At 66.3% G+C, this 15,397-nt stretch overlaps 3 protein-coding genes across 3 annotated transcripts in view; 2 read left to right on the top strand and 1 right to left on the bottom strand.

Annotated features, from left to right (window-relative positions):
• SPATC1 (spermatogenesis and centriole associated 1) overlaps positions 1-2,336 on the top strand; it is a 22,369-nt gene extending 20,033 nt beyond the window's left edge. Inside the window, 1 exon segment of the mRNA XM_021090548.1 lies at positions 1,210-2,336. Coding sequence (XP_020946207.1) covers positions 1,210-1,539 — 330 coding nt within the window. The 3' untranslated portion in view covers positions 1,540-2,336.
• Positions 2,241-6,070, top strand: SMPD5 (sphingomyelin phosphodiesterase 5). The gene is made up of 12 exons (XM_021090358.1): positions 2,241-2,255; positions 2,438-2,584; positions 3,134-3,169; positions 3,450-3,548; positions 3,619-4,518; positions 4,617-4,689; positions 4,977-5,117; positions 5,189-5,278; positions 5,366-5,429; positions 5,507-5,642; positions 5,715-5,839; positions 5,938-6,070. Exons 1-11 carry the CDS (start codon positions 2,241-2,243, stop codon positions 5,805-5,807), a joined length of 1,794 nt encoding a protein of 597 aa, XP_020946017.1. The 3' UTR covers positions 5,808-5,839; positions 5,938-6,070.
• On the bottom strand, positions 5,878-15,397 carry OPLAH (5-oxoprolinase (ATP-hydrolysing)). Its single transcript, XM_021090413.1, is given in 28 exon segments — positions 5,878-6,076; positions 6,324-6,421; positions 6,569-6,729; positions 6,820-6,977; positions 7,096-7,245; positions 7,375-7,509; positions 7,595-7,741; positions 7,850-8,034; positions 9,444-9,618; positions 9,689-9,790; positions 9,885-10,045; positions 10,643-10,794; positions 11,029-11,122; positions 11,125-11,140; positions 11,261-11,399; positions 11,493-11,630; positions 11,789-11,959; positions 12,052-12,164; positions 12,242-12,507; positions 12,648-12,715; positions 12,797-12,935; positions 13,038-13,203; positions 13,280-13,475; positions 13,565-13,688; positions 13,768-13,867; positions 14,380-14,571; positions 14,648-14,871; positions 15,300-15,397. Coding segments are annotated over 27 exon segments (3,864 nt in total). The 5' UTR covers positions 14,819-14,871; positions 15,300-15,397; the 3' UTR covers positions 5,878-5,929.

Genomic DNA, 15,397 nt, shown 5'->3' with positions numbered 1-15,397 from the left:
ATGAGACTGCTGCTCTGCTCACATGATCGTCTGAGGAGGGAACGGGGGTCTTCCTGGAGGCCAAGCAGATGGTTCAAGCATTCCTAGCGGGCCCAGGGACCTGCTGGAAGTGCCCTGAGCCCGACTGGGGACTCTGCAGGGTGGCCCTGGCCCCAGGAGTTGGGGCAGTGGAAACGGCACCAGAGCTCGAGCAGGGAAAGACCTCCTCCAACTTCACACCCTTCAGACCTGTCGTCTTGCGGACCTGGGGCCCCTGTGCCAGTGACGGGTACATAATTTGCAGGACCCAATGCACGTGAGCATGCAGGGCTCCTTGTTCAAAAATCGTGAAGAACTTCAGGGTTGCCTCAGCAGAGCATTAAGCCAGCACCCAGAAGGCAGCAGTGGGAAGCACTGAGAAGGGGCTGACTTGATGCTGCTGCTGCAGGACGCAGTCGCTGGCAGGAAGTCACAAGAGACAAGGCAGTAGGTGGAGGAGCTCCCCGCTGCGGGGCAGTGGGTTAGGGATCTGGTGTTACTGTAGCTGTGGCGTAGGTTACAGCTGGGACTTGGATTCGATCCTTGGCCTGGGAAATTTCCATATGCCGCAGGTGCGACCAAGAAAAAAAAAGAGCTAAAAAGAAGTAGCTAAAGACTGATCCAGCTGCTGCCAGGCCGCTGGTCCAGACTCTGGCATCAGGCGCCCAAGTGGCCGCAGAGCCCCACTGCCGAAACTCAGGGTCTGCGCTCTGGGCCTGGGGTGTCAGTTCAGCACAAGAGGAGGGGAGGGCCTTCCAAAGGGGGCGTGCAGGCCACAGCGTGCTGAGGATGCAGCGAGGTGGGGTGGAGGTGGGGCCTGGGGAAAAGGCCGAGAGGGCAGGGCAGGGCCCCGAGGTGTCTCCTGGGCCAGGCCACGCTGGGGACTTGCGGAGGCCCCCTCACCTTTCAGACCCCCAGCTACTCCCAGACATCCTCCGTTCCTATGGCCCCAGTTCAGTCCCACATCCCTGGGGGTGGACAGAGCAGGTGATGGGGCTTCTGGAACCTCTCCGCTCAAGCTCAGCGCACGGGGCTCCCCCACCCTAGACCCCTCAGCGCATCTCTCCCAGGGCCTCCAGGACACCACCTCTGATCAAGATCCCCCCGCAGCCACACCCCTCACCTGCCTGCCTACCTGCTCATGTGCCTGTGCGGTGGCAGGAGGGGCCCTGACGGCTGCTCTCCCCTCAGGCCTCCCTGAACCCCAGTGACCACAAACTGGATGAGGAGCTGTGCCAGACACTCACACAGCGCTACGTCAGCATCATGAACCGCCTGCAGAGCCTGGGCTACAACGGACGGGTGCACCCTGCGCTGACCGAGCAGCTGGTGAACGCCTACGGCATCCTGCGGGAGCGCCCCGAGCTGGCTGCATCCGAGGGCGGCTCCTACACCGTGGATTTCCTGCAGCGTGTGCTGGTGGAGACCGTGCACCCCAGCATGCTGACCGACGCGATGCTGCTGCTCTCCTGCCTCAGCCAGCTGGCACATGACGATGGCAAGCCCATGTTCATCTGGTGATGCTGACACCCACAAGCCCCGACTCTCAGCCTGCCCCTCCGTGCACAGCCATTAAAATCCCCACAGGGGATTAAAATCCGGCCACAGGAGACTCCTGGGGGATGTTGCCTCCTCTGGGTGACTTGCCAGTGCCCCTCCCCGGTGCCCCTTCAGTCCTGCCTGCCTGAGGCCCAGGCCCATTCTGGGGCCCCTGGAGAGAGCCCCCAAACCAAAGCTCAGCAGCTGTCTGGCCAAGGCAAGGTGTGTCAAAGGCCCCAAGGCTCCCCTCGCCTGGCCTGGTGGTGGGAGCGCGGGCGCCCTGAGGCCTGGAGGGAGAAGAGCAGGAAGCGGGAAGGAGCCAACCTGGCAGGGAAGGGTCGTGGGTGTGCCAGCAGCACTGGTGACTGGTGCAGGGAGCAGAGGCCTGGGTACAGAGCAGAAGGCAGGGGTGGCATCAAGAGATGCAGGCATAGGTCTTCTTCCCTCTACTCAGCAGGGACAGGAGGGTAGGGACAAATGCTTCTGGACCCTCACTGAGGGCAGGGGGACACTGGAAGCCAGGAGAAAGTGGACCCACTCAGGCCCAGGGAGGTGGAGTCTCTTCCTAAGGCACCACTGGAAGGGACAGAGAGCCGCCAAGGGCTGACTCCCCCCACACTGCAGGGGCAGAGCCTGGGCAGGAGCGGCAAGCCTGGCCTGGGTGGGGGGGGCGGGAAGGGGCTATGGAACTCTGGGAGGTAGCCTAGAGACTCAGACGAGGTCTGGCTTGTGGGTGGCAGAAAGCTAGGAGGTGCAGGCCAGTCGGGTCCCTGGGAGGACTGCGGGGGGAGGGGAGGGGAAGGGAGGAGGCTGGAGGAGGGGGGGTGGGGATGCAGACCCAGCCAAGGAGGCTGGTGAAGCCCCCCTGCCTGTCAGCCAGAGGGAATGCAGGAGCCCCCCGCTGAGTTCAGAGGAATCAGGACAGCAAGCAGCAGGGGTGCAGGGGGCGGGGGGCGCGCCCTCTGGCCCCAGCACCTTCACCTCTGCCGCCTTGCCCTACCCACTCCCAGGCCTGCGGCTTCAGGAGGTGAGTCAGACCCTGGGAGAGGCAGGGAAGGCCTCCACCCACAGCTGTGCAGATGCAGCTCTAAACTCTGTCCTCTGGGGAGACAAACCAGCAGTGCATCGTCTTTTCGAAGGGGACCAGGGATTTCTGGAAAATCCGGGGCTGGGGGGAGGGCAGAAGCCCCTCCTCCTCCATGTGGTCTGTAGGTGCCAAGGGCAGCCCTGACCCAAACCTCAGAGTAATTTGAGAGACAAGCTTGGGAGCTGTAGGGACCCATAGGTGCGTGGCCCAGGGAGGGCGGGGCAGCACCCGAGGGAGCAGAGGCAGCTGAGTCTTGGGATCCCACAGCCTGGGAGCGAGGGCTCCTGCGGATGGGGAGCTGGCTTCCATTTGGCTCGCGGGCCCCTGCGGCCCAGCGCCGTGCAGGCCTGACCAACGGTCCTGACCCCCAGATTGGAAGCTTCCTTTGTGGTAGGGTCACAGCGCTGCCTCCACGGGGTGGGGGGGGGGGGCTCCGCGGGGCGCTGCTGGTTGGCCCTTCATCTGGGGGGGGCGTGTCTTTGACCTCAGGTACTGGACGTCGCCAACCGAAACCGGCGGGGTTGGGTAGATCCCGCAATCTGGGCTGCAGGAGCGCGTGAGTGGGCGATTTCACGCTGACTTTCAGGAGCGGGGAGGAGGCGGACGCTGCGCGAACCGCACTCCTGACCCTACCACTGCGCCAGCCCGCTCGAAAGAAAAAGTGCTGGCCTCCACTTGGTGCGGACAGCGCCCTAGCAGCCGCTCTCGGCAGGCGGGTCTGGGGGTTCAGCGGCCTCCAGGGGAGGGCGGGACTGCGAGGCCGGGGTCCCTTTCGCTTTCCCTTTTCTCTCCAACCGCCGCCTAGATTCCGCGCGAGGAAGGAGAAGGCCACTTCCCCAAAGCGCTCGTCTCCACCCGCTGGCGCACTCGCAAGTTCGCGAGGCACCGAGCCTTGCAGGCTCCCGTGCGCAGGTTGTGCCACGTGGCCTTGACCCCCGTGACTCCCTGCAGCTCCCACCACGGACGCGTGAACGAATTCACCAGCACGCTGGAAGCGAACGAGTTGTCGGAGAGCCCCGCTGCTGTGGTGCCCCGCGCGCCATGCAATCCCTCTGCCTGACTGGCCCCCGACGCCCTGCGCCCTACGGCCCTCGCCCTTCCCGCACCCTGTGCTGCACTCTCTCCACGGCTTGGCCCGCGTACTACTCTTCCCAGCCTATTGGGCCCTAGATCAGCTGCTGGGTTGCTGGGCGCCCAAGGCTCGCCCCAGCAACTGGAGGTGGCTGAGCACAGCAGTGGGCGCCGGAGTGGCGCTGCTGCTGCTGCTGCTTCTCGTTGGTCTGCCGCTGGCACTGCCGGGCCTGCTGCTCTGGCTGCTGCTGCAAGCCTGGCGCCGCCCCTTCTGCTACTGGCCCCCTTCGCAGTGCTGGACGCCCCCCGCGCCCTGGTACCCCCCAGCTGAGCCCGCGCGCTGCTTCGGCTTCCTCAGCGCCAACCTGTGCCTGCTCCCCGACGGGTTGGCGCGCTTCAGCAACTTGCAGCACAGTCAGCGGCGGGCCGAAGCGGTGGGCGCCGTGCTGCTCGCAGGCCTGCGGCGTTCGCGCTCTGGGACTACCGACTGCGGTCCACCAGAGCAGGGGATGCCATGCGGGGTGCTGATAGGCGCCATGCCAGCGAGCCTGGACTTCGTGTGCCTGCAGGAGATGTTTGATCTCCGCGCAGAGCGCCGCCTGGTAAGCCTCCTGGCACCCAAACTGGGTCCGGTGTTGTACGACGTGGGCACATTCGGCCTGCAGCCTGGACTGCACCTCAAGCTGCTGGGCAGCGGGCTGCTGCTGGCCTCGCGCTACCCGCTGCTGCGCGCCACCTTCCGGTGCTTCCCCTACGCGAGTCACGAGGATGCGCTGGCCTCCAAGGGACTACTTTCCGCCCAGGTACTTGGCCATCCCGCGCGGCACTCCCGGGCCAGGGACGGGGCGGGGCTTGGGGGTCGAATGCACAAAGGTTGCTCGGGCTGTCCGCGGTGTTGCAGGCTCAGGTGGGCATCCTGGATGGGCGCCGCATCGTGGGCTTCCTGCACTGCACGCACTTGCAGGCACCGAGTGGTGAGCCCGGCTGGCGGGTTTGCAGGCTGGTGGGCAGGTGGCCCCCTCTCACTCTGCATGGCAGCGGCGGCGAGTCCCAACCCCTGCCTGCACCTCCCCTCCCCGGCGTTTTGCTCACTACCCCGCACCGCGGGTCCCTTGGAGTACCTGAGTAGGCTCACAGGCCGGGACCGGGACCGGGCGGGGCAGGGGCGGTGCAGCTGGCTGTCCAGGACGCGGGATGGCACCCGGGGCTGAGCCTTTCTGCCCCCTTCCTGTGCCCACCCTCGCCCCATCCGGCTCCGCAGAGGACGGGCTCTTGCGCTGCAAACAGCTCACGCTGCTGCTGGACTGGGCCGAGCAGTTCGAGGCTGAGAGCCGCCAGAGTGACGAGGCCGTGGCCTTCAGCGTGCTCCTGGGGGACCTAAACTTCGACAACTGCTCGCTAGGTGAGAGGAGGCTACAGAGGGGCGGGGCGGGGCGTCGTGGCCCCGCCCACCGAGCGCCCGCCTCTCTGCAGACCACGCGCAGGAGCAGGAGCACAAGCTATTCCACTGCTTCCAGGACCCCTGCCGACTGGGCACGCGCCAGGAGCAGCCCTGGGCCCTGGGTACGGTGCCCAACTCCAGGCAGGCGGATCTGGGAAGGGCTCGTGGGCCGAAGCTCCCACTGATACCGCTCTTCCCCACCCTCCAAGGAACCTTGCTGAGAACCTCCAAGCTCCGCCACTCGGTGGCCTGCTCCCCAGAGATGCTGCGGATGTGAGTGGCTACCTAGGGGCCAGGCAAGTCTCTGGAAGGAGGGCTGCCCCGGCCTTGGTGATACTGCCCCTCCTCAGGGCCCTGGAGCAGGAGGAAGGGCGCCGCCGCTACCTGGCAGGTCCTCTCAGGGGAAGCTGCAGAGCGAAGCCCTGGCGGGGCCGGCGCCTGGACTACATCACATACCGAGGAGTGCCCGGAGGCCTTCTGAGCCCAGTAAGTGCCCGAGCTCAGGGTGCTGGGCCTCCTGGTGCTGGGACAACTCCTCAACCTGACTCCCACCCCTAGGAGGTGGAACAGGTGACATTCAGCACTGCCCTGGCAGGGCTCACAGACCACCTGGCCGTGGGACTTCGGCTCCGTGTTTCCATGCCCTCCTAAGGCAGGCATGCAGGAGGCAGGTGCCAGGACAGGTGGGAAGACAGACAGGGATGTGAAATGTGAGTCTGGCTGGTTGCCATGGGAACAGGGGACCTCAGGGATCTTTATTGTGTGGCCCTTTCTCACACAGCCTCCTGGGCCCTGCGGTACTCATAGACGCTGCCGCGCTCCGGGAAGGCCAAGGGCTGCGAGGGTGACCCCAGCGGTGGGGCAGGGTCTTCCGGGTCCCCATAGCCCCCGCCTCCTGGAGTGTGAAGGCAGAACACGTCCTGTGGAACAGAGGTGCAGGTTCAGCCCAGGCATGGGATCTGCCCTGCCTCTCACTGCAGTCCCGTCTCTGCTGGGGCAGGGCATCCATAGCACCCAGCGTGGCCCACAGAGACCCAGCCAGCAGCGCCCTATCTTTCAGGAGCCAAATTAAACTCCGTCTTTGGTCATTTTTACAACTCTGTTCACTTTGTGGGATGAGGCCTGCGTGAGGGGGCGAAATGGGACAGGACGGGCCCCGGTCCTCACCCCGGGGTACACGGGCACCGAGGTCTTCCCGCCCAGATTCACCGTCCGGCCATCCTTGCGGATCAGCAGGTTTAGCCCGCGGGCACCGGGCTCACCCCCTGCAACAAGAGGGGAGGTTGGGGGGCTGGCCCAGGAAGCAAGGAAGTGAGAGACACGGGGGGCTGATGGCGGGGTGGGGGGAAATAGATGGGATGGGGTGGGTGGGGCCTGAGACCTGACTGAGGGAGGGGAAGGGAGCCGCTTACCAAGGAGGCCGTAGGGCTGGAAGGCGCGGCGCTCTGTCAGGACGGACAGCAGGGCCTCCTCACGAAAAAGCAGCTCACGGATGACACCATCACCTCCCCGGAAGCGGCCTCGGCCCCCGGACCCCCGTCGCAGCTCGAAGCGACGCAGAATGACCGGGTACCTAGGCAGGCCAGGGGCTCAGCGCAGCCCGCCGGCGGTCCAGCTCCTCAGCTCCTCCCCGCCCCGCCCCGCCCCGCTCCTGCACCCTCACCTGCTCTCCAGGACCTCCGGGTCGGTGATGCGTGTGTTGGTCATGTGGCTGTGCACACCGCTGCGCCCGTGCCAGCCAGGGCCCGCACCCGCGCCACCTGCCACGGTCTCATAGTAGCCCATGTGGGCATTGCCCAAGGTCACGTTGTTCATGCAGCCCTGGCAGGGGCAAGGAGCCGCTGCACTGGCTGGAGGCGGGCGTGCCCTCCCTGCCCACTGCAGCCCACGGCCCTCCTGGTCCCGGCAGCCCCAGAGGGGTGCCCACTGGCCACCACACCTGGGAGGCGGCACAGGCTCCGAAGGCCCCCAGGATGACGTCCACCACACGCTGCGACGTGAGCACATTGCCGCCCACCACGGCTGCCTCGGGGGACGGGTCTAGGATGGAGCCTCTAGGGATCACAACACGCACCGGGGCCAGGCAGCCCTGTGGGGACAGGGGCCAGCTCTCAGGAACGCCTGCCAGGTACACTTGGACCAGTAGCCCCCAGGCTCACTCTGGGTGATGTGGGACTTGGGGTGGGCCTGCTGCCACCCACGGCACAGCCCTGGGCACCTGGTTGAGCGGGATGTCGCGGCCCACCAGACAGCGGAGGCAGTAGATGAGGGCAGACAGCGTGATGGCGCGTGGAGCGTTGAGGTTGCCAAACACCTCGGGCCCGGTGCCGCTGAAATCAAACACGGCGCTACCCTGGCCGCCCGGAGAGTGAGGGAGACGTGTCAGCAGCCAGGTGGCCACGCCCAACGCCCCACGAGGTCCCCCTCCCGAGACTGACCTGACTCGGGTTGATCTGCACGCGGAGTCGGATCGGGGAGCCGTCGTCCAGATGGTCGTCTGCAGACACCTCCAGGGGCAGCCCCCGGGCCTGCCGGGAGCTTCCGAAGGCCCGCAGCATGTCCCGCACAGCCAGCTCGGCATTTGCCTGGCAGGAAGTAGGTTTGGCACCTGCCATGCCACCTCTCAGGTGGGCCAGCTGCAGGGAGGGAGGGCAGGCCCAGAACTGCCCCCGTGTCCTGCCCCCCAGGCCTACCTGAATATGGCCCATGTAGGCCTGTACCACGTCCAGGCCATACTGCCCAATGAGCTCGCCCACCAGCTGGATGCCCTTCTGGTTGGCTGCCACCTGGGCACGGAGATCTGACAGGTTGTCATGCAAGTTCCGTGTCCCGCTGCAGCCGGGGATCTTGCCTGGTGCCCGCAGGGCTTCAGTTACCGCTGAATGGATGGGGTCACCGCTGAGCCACCCTCAAAGGTTCTGGACCACCCGGCACCTGCTCCACACCTGCTGAACCTCTGCTGGGGACTGGAGGCTCTGCATCTTGGTCCATCATTAGTCCCTCCAACTCGGCTGGCTCCAGTGTCCTGCAAACCCCCAGCTTCCCCCCATCTGCTAAACCTTCTCCTTCCCACACCCCGATCCCCAGGGCACCCTGGGCCTCGACAAGCAGCTGTGCCTGTGATCTCACAGGGGCCGGAGGCACCTGAGCGGGATCACTTTGAAGAAGCATCAGCGTGGCTGCCTCTGCCCCCTGCTCCCACAACATATCTGCACAAGACTCCCCCTCTGGCAAGCAGTGGCCCCAGAGGCCACTCCCTGCTTTGGGAAAGCTCTCCTGAGTCTGGGTCAGAGTCTTCTCCAAGGACCACTGGGTCCTCTGCCTACACACCGCCCTCTGACCCCCACCCCACCCCACACTGACCGAGGGAGCAGCCAGGCCTAGGTCACTGTGTCCTCAGCGCCCACAGCAGCCCCTGGCTCTGTCACCCCATCTCCCACACTGCCCACATCACCTGTTCCCACTCTGGGATGCCCCCCAGCTCCAGACCCTGCAGCCTCAGACCGTCTCTGTTTTTGGCTGCTCACCTTGCTGCCCAGGTCCCGCTGTAGCTTCAGTTTTACTTCCTTGCAGCTGCAAGGCCAGAACCTCCATCTGACAGCTGTCCAAACTGGATTCCTTGCCCCACCCCAAATCCCATCTCATCTCAACCTTGACCTCCAAAATAGCCATCTATGTCTGCAACCTTGCTTCCCAGCTTGAGGCTCAGCATCATCCAGGGCAAGCGCACCACCCCATGCCTTGGCTCACGCTTGCCTGGCCTGCAGGCCAGCCTTGACCCCTCCGTCCCCTCTGCACGTGGGCAGGGAACACTCGTGGTACACAGGCAGACCCACCCACGCCCAGCTGGAACCCTTCACGCCACCTCACCGCCCAGTGACCAAGGCCCAGGAAGACTCTCCAAGAGCCTGAAGCCCCTAGGAGCCAGGCGCCCTGTGTCTTGGCAGCCCTCAGACCCAATGCAGACCCAGCACAAGTTATAAACACCACAAGTAGCTGTCCACCTTCACATAGCCCCCCCCAGTCCTGCACCCAGTCCCTTGGGTATCTGACCGACTCCCCTCCCCTAAATCACTGAGGCTTCCTGAGCCCAGGTAGAACTTGGTTTGGCCGCTCTGGATACCTCCGAGAGACGACCTGTAACCACCTTGTGGGGCCACCGCCCGGGGCCCCCAGCCAGGAGGCAGGCCTGCGCCGGCAGGCTGCACCCCAGTTTCCAGCCCAGCCTGGCTGCAGGAAGCAGCCCTGTGCGCCGGCCCCACCCCCACCTAGCCCACTCTTGCTCACCCTCCTCCTGGAAGACACCCCCCTGGACGAGTTTGAAGGACAGAAAGACGGCCCCTTCCTGCTGCAGGGCGGTGGAGTGGGGGGGCATGGAACCTGGTGTGATGCCCCCAATGTCCGCGTGGTGCCCACGACTGGCCACGTAGAACACGGGCCGCGCCTGACCAGGCCAGAACACCTAGGGGTTGACAGCAACGGTCAGCGGTGCCGGCGGCCCCACCCCCAATGTACCTGGGCAGGGCCCTCACCGGCGTGATGACAGTCAGGTCTGGGAGATGGCTGCCCCCTGCACTGGGGTGGTTGCTCAGCAGCACGTCGCCGGGATGGAGGTCAGCCCCCAAGTGCTGGATCTGAAGCCAGGAGACAGGTGCACAGTGGGCCAGGGATGGGGGGCAGGGGGGAGGGGCCGGGGGAGCAAGTGGGGGAGGGGCGGGGCTGGCAAACCTGGAACTGCACGGTCTCCTGCATGGCGCCCAGGTGCACGGGGATGTGGGGGGCGTTGGAGACCAGCCCCCCATCAGGCCCGAAGAGGGCGCAGGAGAAGTCCAGGCGCTCCTTGATGTTGGTGGAGATGGCCGTGCGCTGCAGGATGCGGCCCATCTGCTCTGGGGGCACAGAGTGAACAGCTGCCCACCAGCCCCACCCCACCCTCAGCCCTGGGATGTGGACAGGCTGGACCGCCGCCTTCAAGGCCTCTGAGGCCCAGACCCAAGATGCGAAGGGGGCAATGGCCCATCTAGACCATGAGGCCGTGGCCAAGCCCCACCTTGCCTGTGTGAGAGGCACCCCTCCACCCGACTGCTGCCTGGCGCCCCACATCAACCTATGCCCTGCCTAGTACATTAAGAATCCAGCGTCGAGACAAGCACCCCAGCAAGCACTGGGCCTGACCCTGAGCCTGACTCGCTGTGCAGAGCCCGTTTGCTCTTCACAGACAGAGCAGCAACCCCAGATCACATGGTGCTGGCAGGAGAAAAGCACCCACCTGGCCCGAGGCTGCAGGTGCAGCGGGGCTGCGCCACCCAGGGCCAGGGCACGCTGCCCCCACCCCCGTCGCAGCAGGGATTCTGCTTCTGCGCCTTCCCCCAGGTCACACATCCTCTCTACACCCCTGCCAAGCATGCCACCTGCACAAGCCTCTGCCCAGTGTGCAAACCCCCCACCCCACAGGAGCAGGGAGCAGGGTGGCGATAGCCACTCACCAGCAATGCTCATGAAACGGTGGGAGAAGATGGACAGCTGGATGGGGTCGAGCTGGGCGCCCACCGTGCTGGGGGCCTCAGCACCCACGCTGATGCGGATGTCCCCGGTCTCAGTCACCTCCGCCTGGCAGCCTGGCTCCACCAGGATGGTACTGGGGGCAGGGGAGCAGATGGGCTAGAGGAGCCGGGCCAGACCCCCTCCCAACCAGGGACCCCACATCCCCACGCCAGGGACACCGCAACCAAGAAGGCACCCCCGAGGTCGTCAGACTCCTGCAGCCTGGAGCCAGAGAACCCCTGGCAGGGCCCCACCATGCACCCAGGCCCTGGCAGCTGTGACCCCAGGCCTCCCCTTACAGCTCCACCCTGGCCAGGCCGCAGCCCACCTGTTGCTGTCAATGATGAGGCAGGGCCCCTGAAGTTTGTGCCCATAGCCCAGCTCTCCCAACAGGTACACGGGGGTCTCCTGGTAGCCCCCTCAAAGAAGCACTGGGTCACCTGAGGAGGGTGCTGGGTGAGCGAGCATCCTAGGCCCTGCACCCTCCCTGGGTCTCCCCATCCACACCTGGCCCCATGTCTCAGTGGGTGTGGGTGGGCGGCACAGGCAGGGCCACCAACCTTGTCTACCCGGGGAGGCCCACTCTGGGCGTTCGGGACATCCTCGAGGCGAAGGCCACTGCGGCCGGTGCCCCTCACCCGCACGTCGTCCACCACCACCGGCCGCTCAGGGATGACGAAGCCAAACTCTCTCATGTACCTGCACAGCCACCAGCCAGGAGGGCACCATCAGGGCAAGGCGGCTGGGCCAGCAGGCCACGCGCCAGGCTCCCAGGACGCAGAGCTCACGCACCTCTCCACGAAGGCCGCCCCAAAGTCGCCAGCTCTGGGTGAGCGGGCAGTGGCTGGGTGCTGGTGGGCAGACACCATCAGGGCGCAGTCTGTGCCCTGGTAGCGCAGGTGCAGGAAGCTCTCAGTGCTGATCTGGGACCTGCAAGGCAGCAGGCAGGGCACTCGCCTGGGATGCCCATGGAGGATGCCCTCGGAGCTGGCCCTCCCTGACTGCCCCCCAAAGGGGCTCAGGCACAAAAGGAGGTGGCTAGGCTGCTGCAGGCCCCTCGCCTGCCTGGCCGGCCCCCAGAGCCCCACCTGGGAAAGCCCTGGGCCCTCAGGGCATCCACACACTGCTCCTCAAGGCGGCTCAGCCTCTGGTCCAACTGCACAAAGGTCTCAGGAGTGTAGGGCAAGGCGCAGGGCTCCTGTGCCTCATGTACCACGTCTGCCAAGGCCAGCCCCAGTGCCGACAGCAGCCCGCTATGCCTATGGGGGCAAGGACCGTACAGCGACGGGGGGGGGCACCTCCGGAAGCTGGCCCCCCCACCCCTGGACACATGTACCACACCCAGACACACCTATGAATGTGCACGGTGTCCATGCCTAGCGCCCGGGCGATGGCACACGCATGCTGCCCACCAGCTCCCCCAAAGCAAGCCAGCACATGGGCCGAGGGGTCGTGGCCTCGTGCCTGTGGAACCAGAGGGGGGTCAGTGGCCTCCCCCGCCCAGCCCCCCCACCCCTGGGTGAGGGCAAAGCCAGGCGTACCTGTGTGAGGGCTCGGATGGGCCGGCACATGGCCTCGTTAGCCACTCGCACAAACCCCATGGCCACCTCCTCCAGGCTCAGCGGGGGCGCCGGGCAAGGCGCATTAGTCAGGAAGCTATTGACTTCAGTGGCCACAGCCTCCAAGGCCTTTCGGGAGGCCTCCGGGGACAGTGGCTGGTCCTCTCCCGGCCCAAAAATGCAGGGGAAGGAGGCAGGCAGCAGGCGACCCAGGACCAAATTAGCATCCGTCACTGTCACAGGGCCTCCTGGGAGGTGTGCACAGTGTGGGGGCTGGGGGCCGGAGGTGGACGCCAGGCATGGGCGGTGGGGGTGGGGCTGCAGGGGCGGGCTGGGCCTGGGCAGCGTGCCAAGGGGCCCGGCAGAGCATCCGCCCGCCCGCGCTTACCTTTGCGGTAGCAGGCGGGGCCCGGATGGGCTCCTGCAGACTCTGGCCCCACCACGAAGAGGCCCGACCTTTGGAGACAGGACTGGAATTGGAAGCAGGTCGGGAGGCAGGGCTGGGGTCCGCCCCCCAAGGCGTGGGGTGCGGCTGACCTGAAGAAGAGGCGTGAGCCCCCACCAGCTGCCACCGTGTTAATGTCTAGCTGAGGGGCCTGGAGGGTGACACCCGCTGTGCTGGACTCGAAGACGTGCTCAAATTCCCCTGCGTAGCGGCTCACGTCAGTGGACGTGCCTGATGGGGTGGGGTGGTAAGGAGTTGTTTCAGACCCGAGGCCCAGCATCGCTCAGCCCAGCAACTGAGGTGCCACCGGCCCCCGCCTGCAGGCCCTCCTACCTCCCATGTCAAAGCCAATGACAGGGTGGCCGCCCTCCACCCTGTAGGTGGTGGCTGCGTAGCCAACCACACCCCCGGCAGGGCCAGAGAGCACAGCGCGGGAGCCGCTGAAGGAGTCCACGGGCACCAGGCCGCCGTCGGAGCGCATGAAGAGCACCTGCACGTCCTATGGGCAGGTGGGCCGTGAGGGGCAGAGCAGGCCCTGGCAGGGTGGCCGGGAGCAGGGGGCAGGGGCGCCTCACCTTGAGCTGACCCTGAAAGCCGCGGCGGAAGCCCTGCACGTAGCGCTGGATGGTGGGCGTGAGGTAGGCGTCTGCGCAGGCCGTGTGCCCCCGGGGCACGATGCGTACCATGGGCATGGTCTCCGAGGACAGCGACACATGTGCGAAGCCCAGCTCCCGGGCCAGCGTGCCCACCTGCTGCTCATGCTGGGCCCACCTGCGATGACGCCCAGGGCCCCTGAGCCTCCTGCCACCCCCCCCCCACAGCCGGCCACCCAGGGCCCCGCCCCAGCGGCCCACACTCACGTGTAGGAGTGCATGAGCACCACGGCCAGGCTGCGGATGCCTCGCGACAGGAGCCCCTCCAGCTTCCCACGCAGGGCCTCCAGGTCCACAGGCTGCTGCACCTCCAGCAGGTCCCCTGTGCAGCCTGCCAGGAAGCCCCCAGCTGCCCCCTCAAAGGCCTGTCAGGGCCTCCACCCGGTCCCCCCCCACCTGAGGCAGCGCACCTTTCACAGGTGTCCCAGCACCCGGCTCCCCTCGGTACAGCACCACACGCTCGTCCACTTCCAGCACCTCTTCGTACAGCATCTCGGGCATGGGCACAGCCTGAGGGTGGGCAGAGGCTCAGAGGAGGCCCAGGCCTGAAGGTCCTGGCTGAGGTCCCGGGGGTGGGGGAGCCAGGCAGTCGAGGGAGCCCAACTCAACTCCCAACAGGTTGAGTTGACTCCCCAGCAGGTCAGCCACCAGGTGCAGGAGACACTGTCAGACAGGGTGGCCACAGCAAAGCCCACCTAGGGGCCGGCTCTGCCCAGAGGCATCTTAGTGCAGCCAACTGCCCCACCCCCACAAGGGCAGCTCCTTCCCAGAACCCAGCAGTGGCGGTGAGGGTCAGGGTCCAGGATGCGACATAGTGGCAGACCAGCACGGGACAACCTGTGACCACTCAGGGCTAGGGGTGGCGCACTGTCCCGCCATGAGTGCCCAGAATCTCCTCTCTATCAGCCAGTGGCCTTGAGCTAGCACTGACCCTTCCAAAGAGTGCCCTCCCCAAGGGGCCAGGGCACCCCGGGAAATCATGAGTGGCAGAGCTGGTCACCCGATGGCGTGGGTGAGCTCACCAGGTCAAAGAGGTCCTGGCGGGCCTGGGTGCCCACATGCAGCAGGTCTCGGAAGCCTCGAGTCACCAGCAGTGCAAGTCGCTCCCCCCGCCGTTCCAGCAGCGCGTTGGTGGCCACTGTGGTGCCCATGCGGATGCTGGCGATGCGACTGGTGTCCAGCGGCTGGTCCCGTGGCAATGGCATGCCCCCCTCCTGGGAACCACAGGAACCATCAGGCCTCTGGCCCAGATGTTCCCCCACCACCACCCTGCCACTCTGCCCTGGCCACCTGCTCCAGGATGCGGCGGATGCCTTCGGTGGGGGCATCCATATAGTTGGCAGGGTCCTCTGAGAGCAGTTTCAAGACCCTCACGTGCCCCCCGGGGCACTGGGCAAAGACGTCTGTGAAGGTGCCTCCACGGTCGATGGCAAAATGGAAGCGCCCCTCTGGGACACCCATGGTGACAGGGTGGCAATCCAGCAGTGACTCTTCAGGCGGCAGTCCTGGGAGAACTGGAGGAAGGCAGTGGTCAGCAGGGGAGCCTGGAGTCATGTGCAGGTGGGGAGACATTGGGGGATTCGGCCCGGGGTGCGGCGTGCCTGGGGGAGGCAGCAAGTGCCACGCCAGGCCTAATGCCCCCATTGCCCAGATCCGGTGCGCAGGGTCAGGAGGAAACCCAGGTGGAGGCGCAGAGGGAGCCCTCGGGCTGGGGGTTCTGGCCCTTGAGGAACTAAGGGGGGGCCGGCGGGTGGGGGGTGGCAAGTGAGAGAAGGCCTGCTTCCCAACTGCTCGACCTTGGAGCAGAGGCCATGCGGGACACGGGGACGGGGCGGAGCCTGCGCAGGTGACGGGGCGGGGAGACGAGGAGGAGCGCGCGCGGGGGGCTCGCGGGGGCCGGGGCTGCAGAGGGAGAGCGGGAGGGACCCGACCCAGGGCCCACCTGGCCTGTCGGCTCCGGTCCCCCGCCGTCTGTTCGGGCTGCGCTCGCTCCGGGCCGCGCCCGCCCCCAGCCCGGAAGCGGGGCCCGCCCCCCGCCCG

This window comes from Sus scrofa, chromosome 4 (genome assembly GCF_000003025.6).
Source record: "Sus scrofa isolate TJ Tabasco breed Duroc chromosome 4, Sscrofa11.1, whole genome shotgun sequence".
Classification (NCBI taxonomy): domain Eukaryota; kingdom Metazoa; phylum Chordata; class Mammalia; order Artiodactyla; family Suidae; genus Sus; species Sus scrofa.
This window is presented reverse-complemented; position numbering and strand designations above follow the sequence as displayed.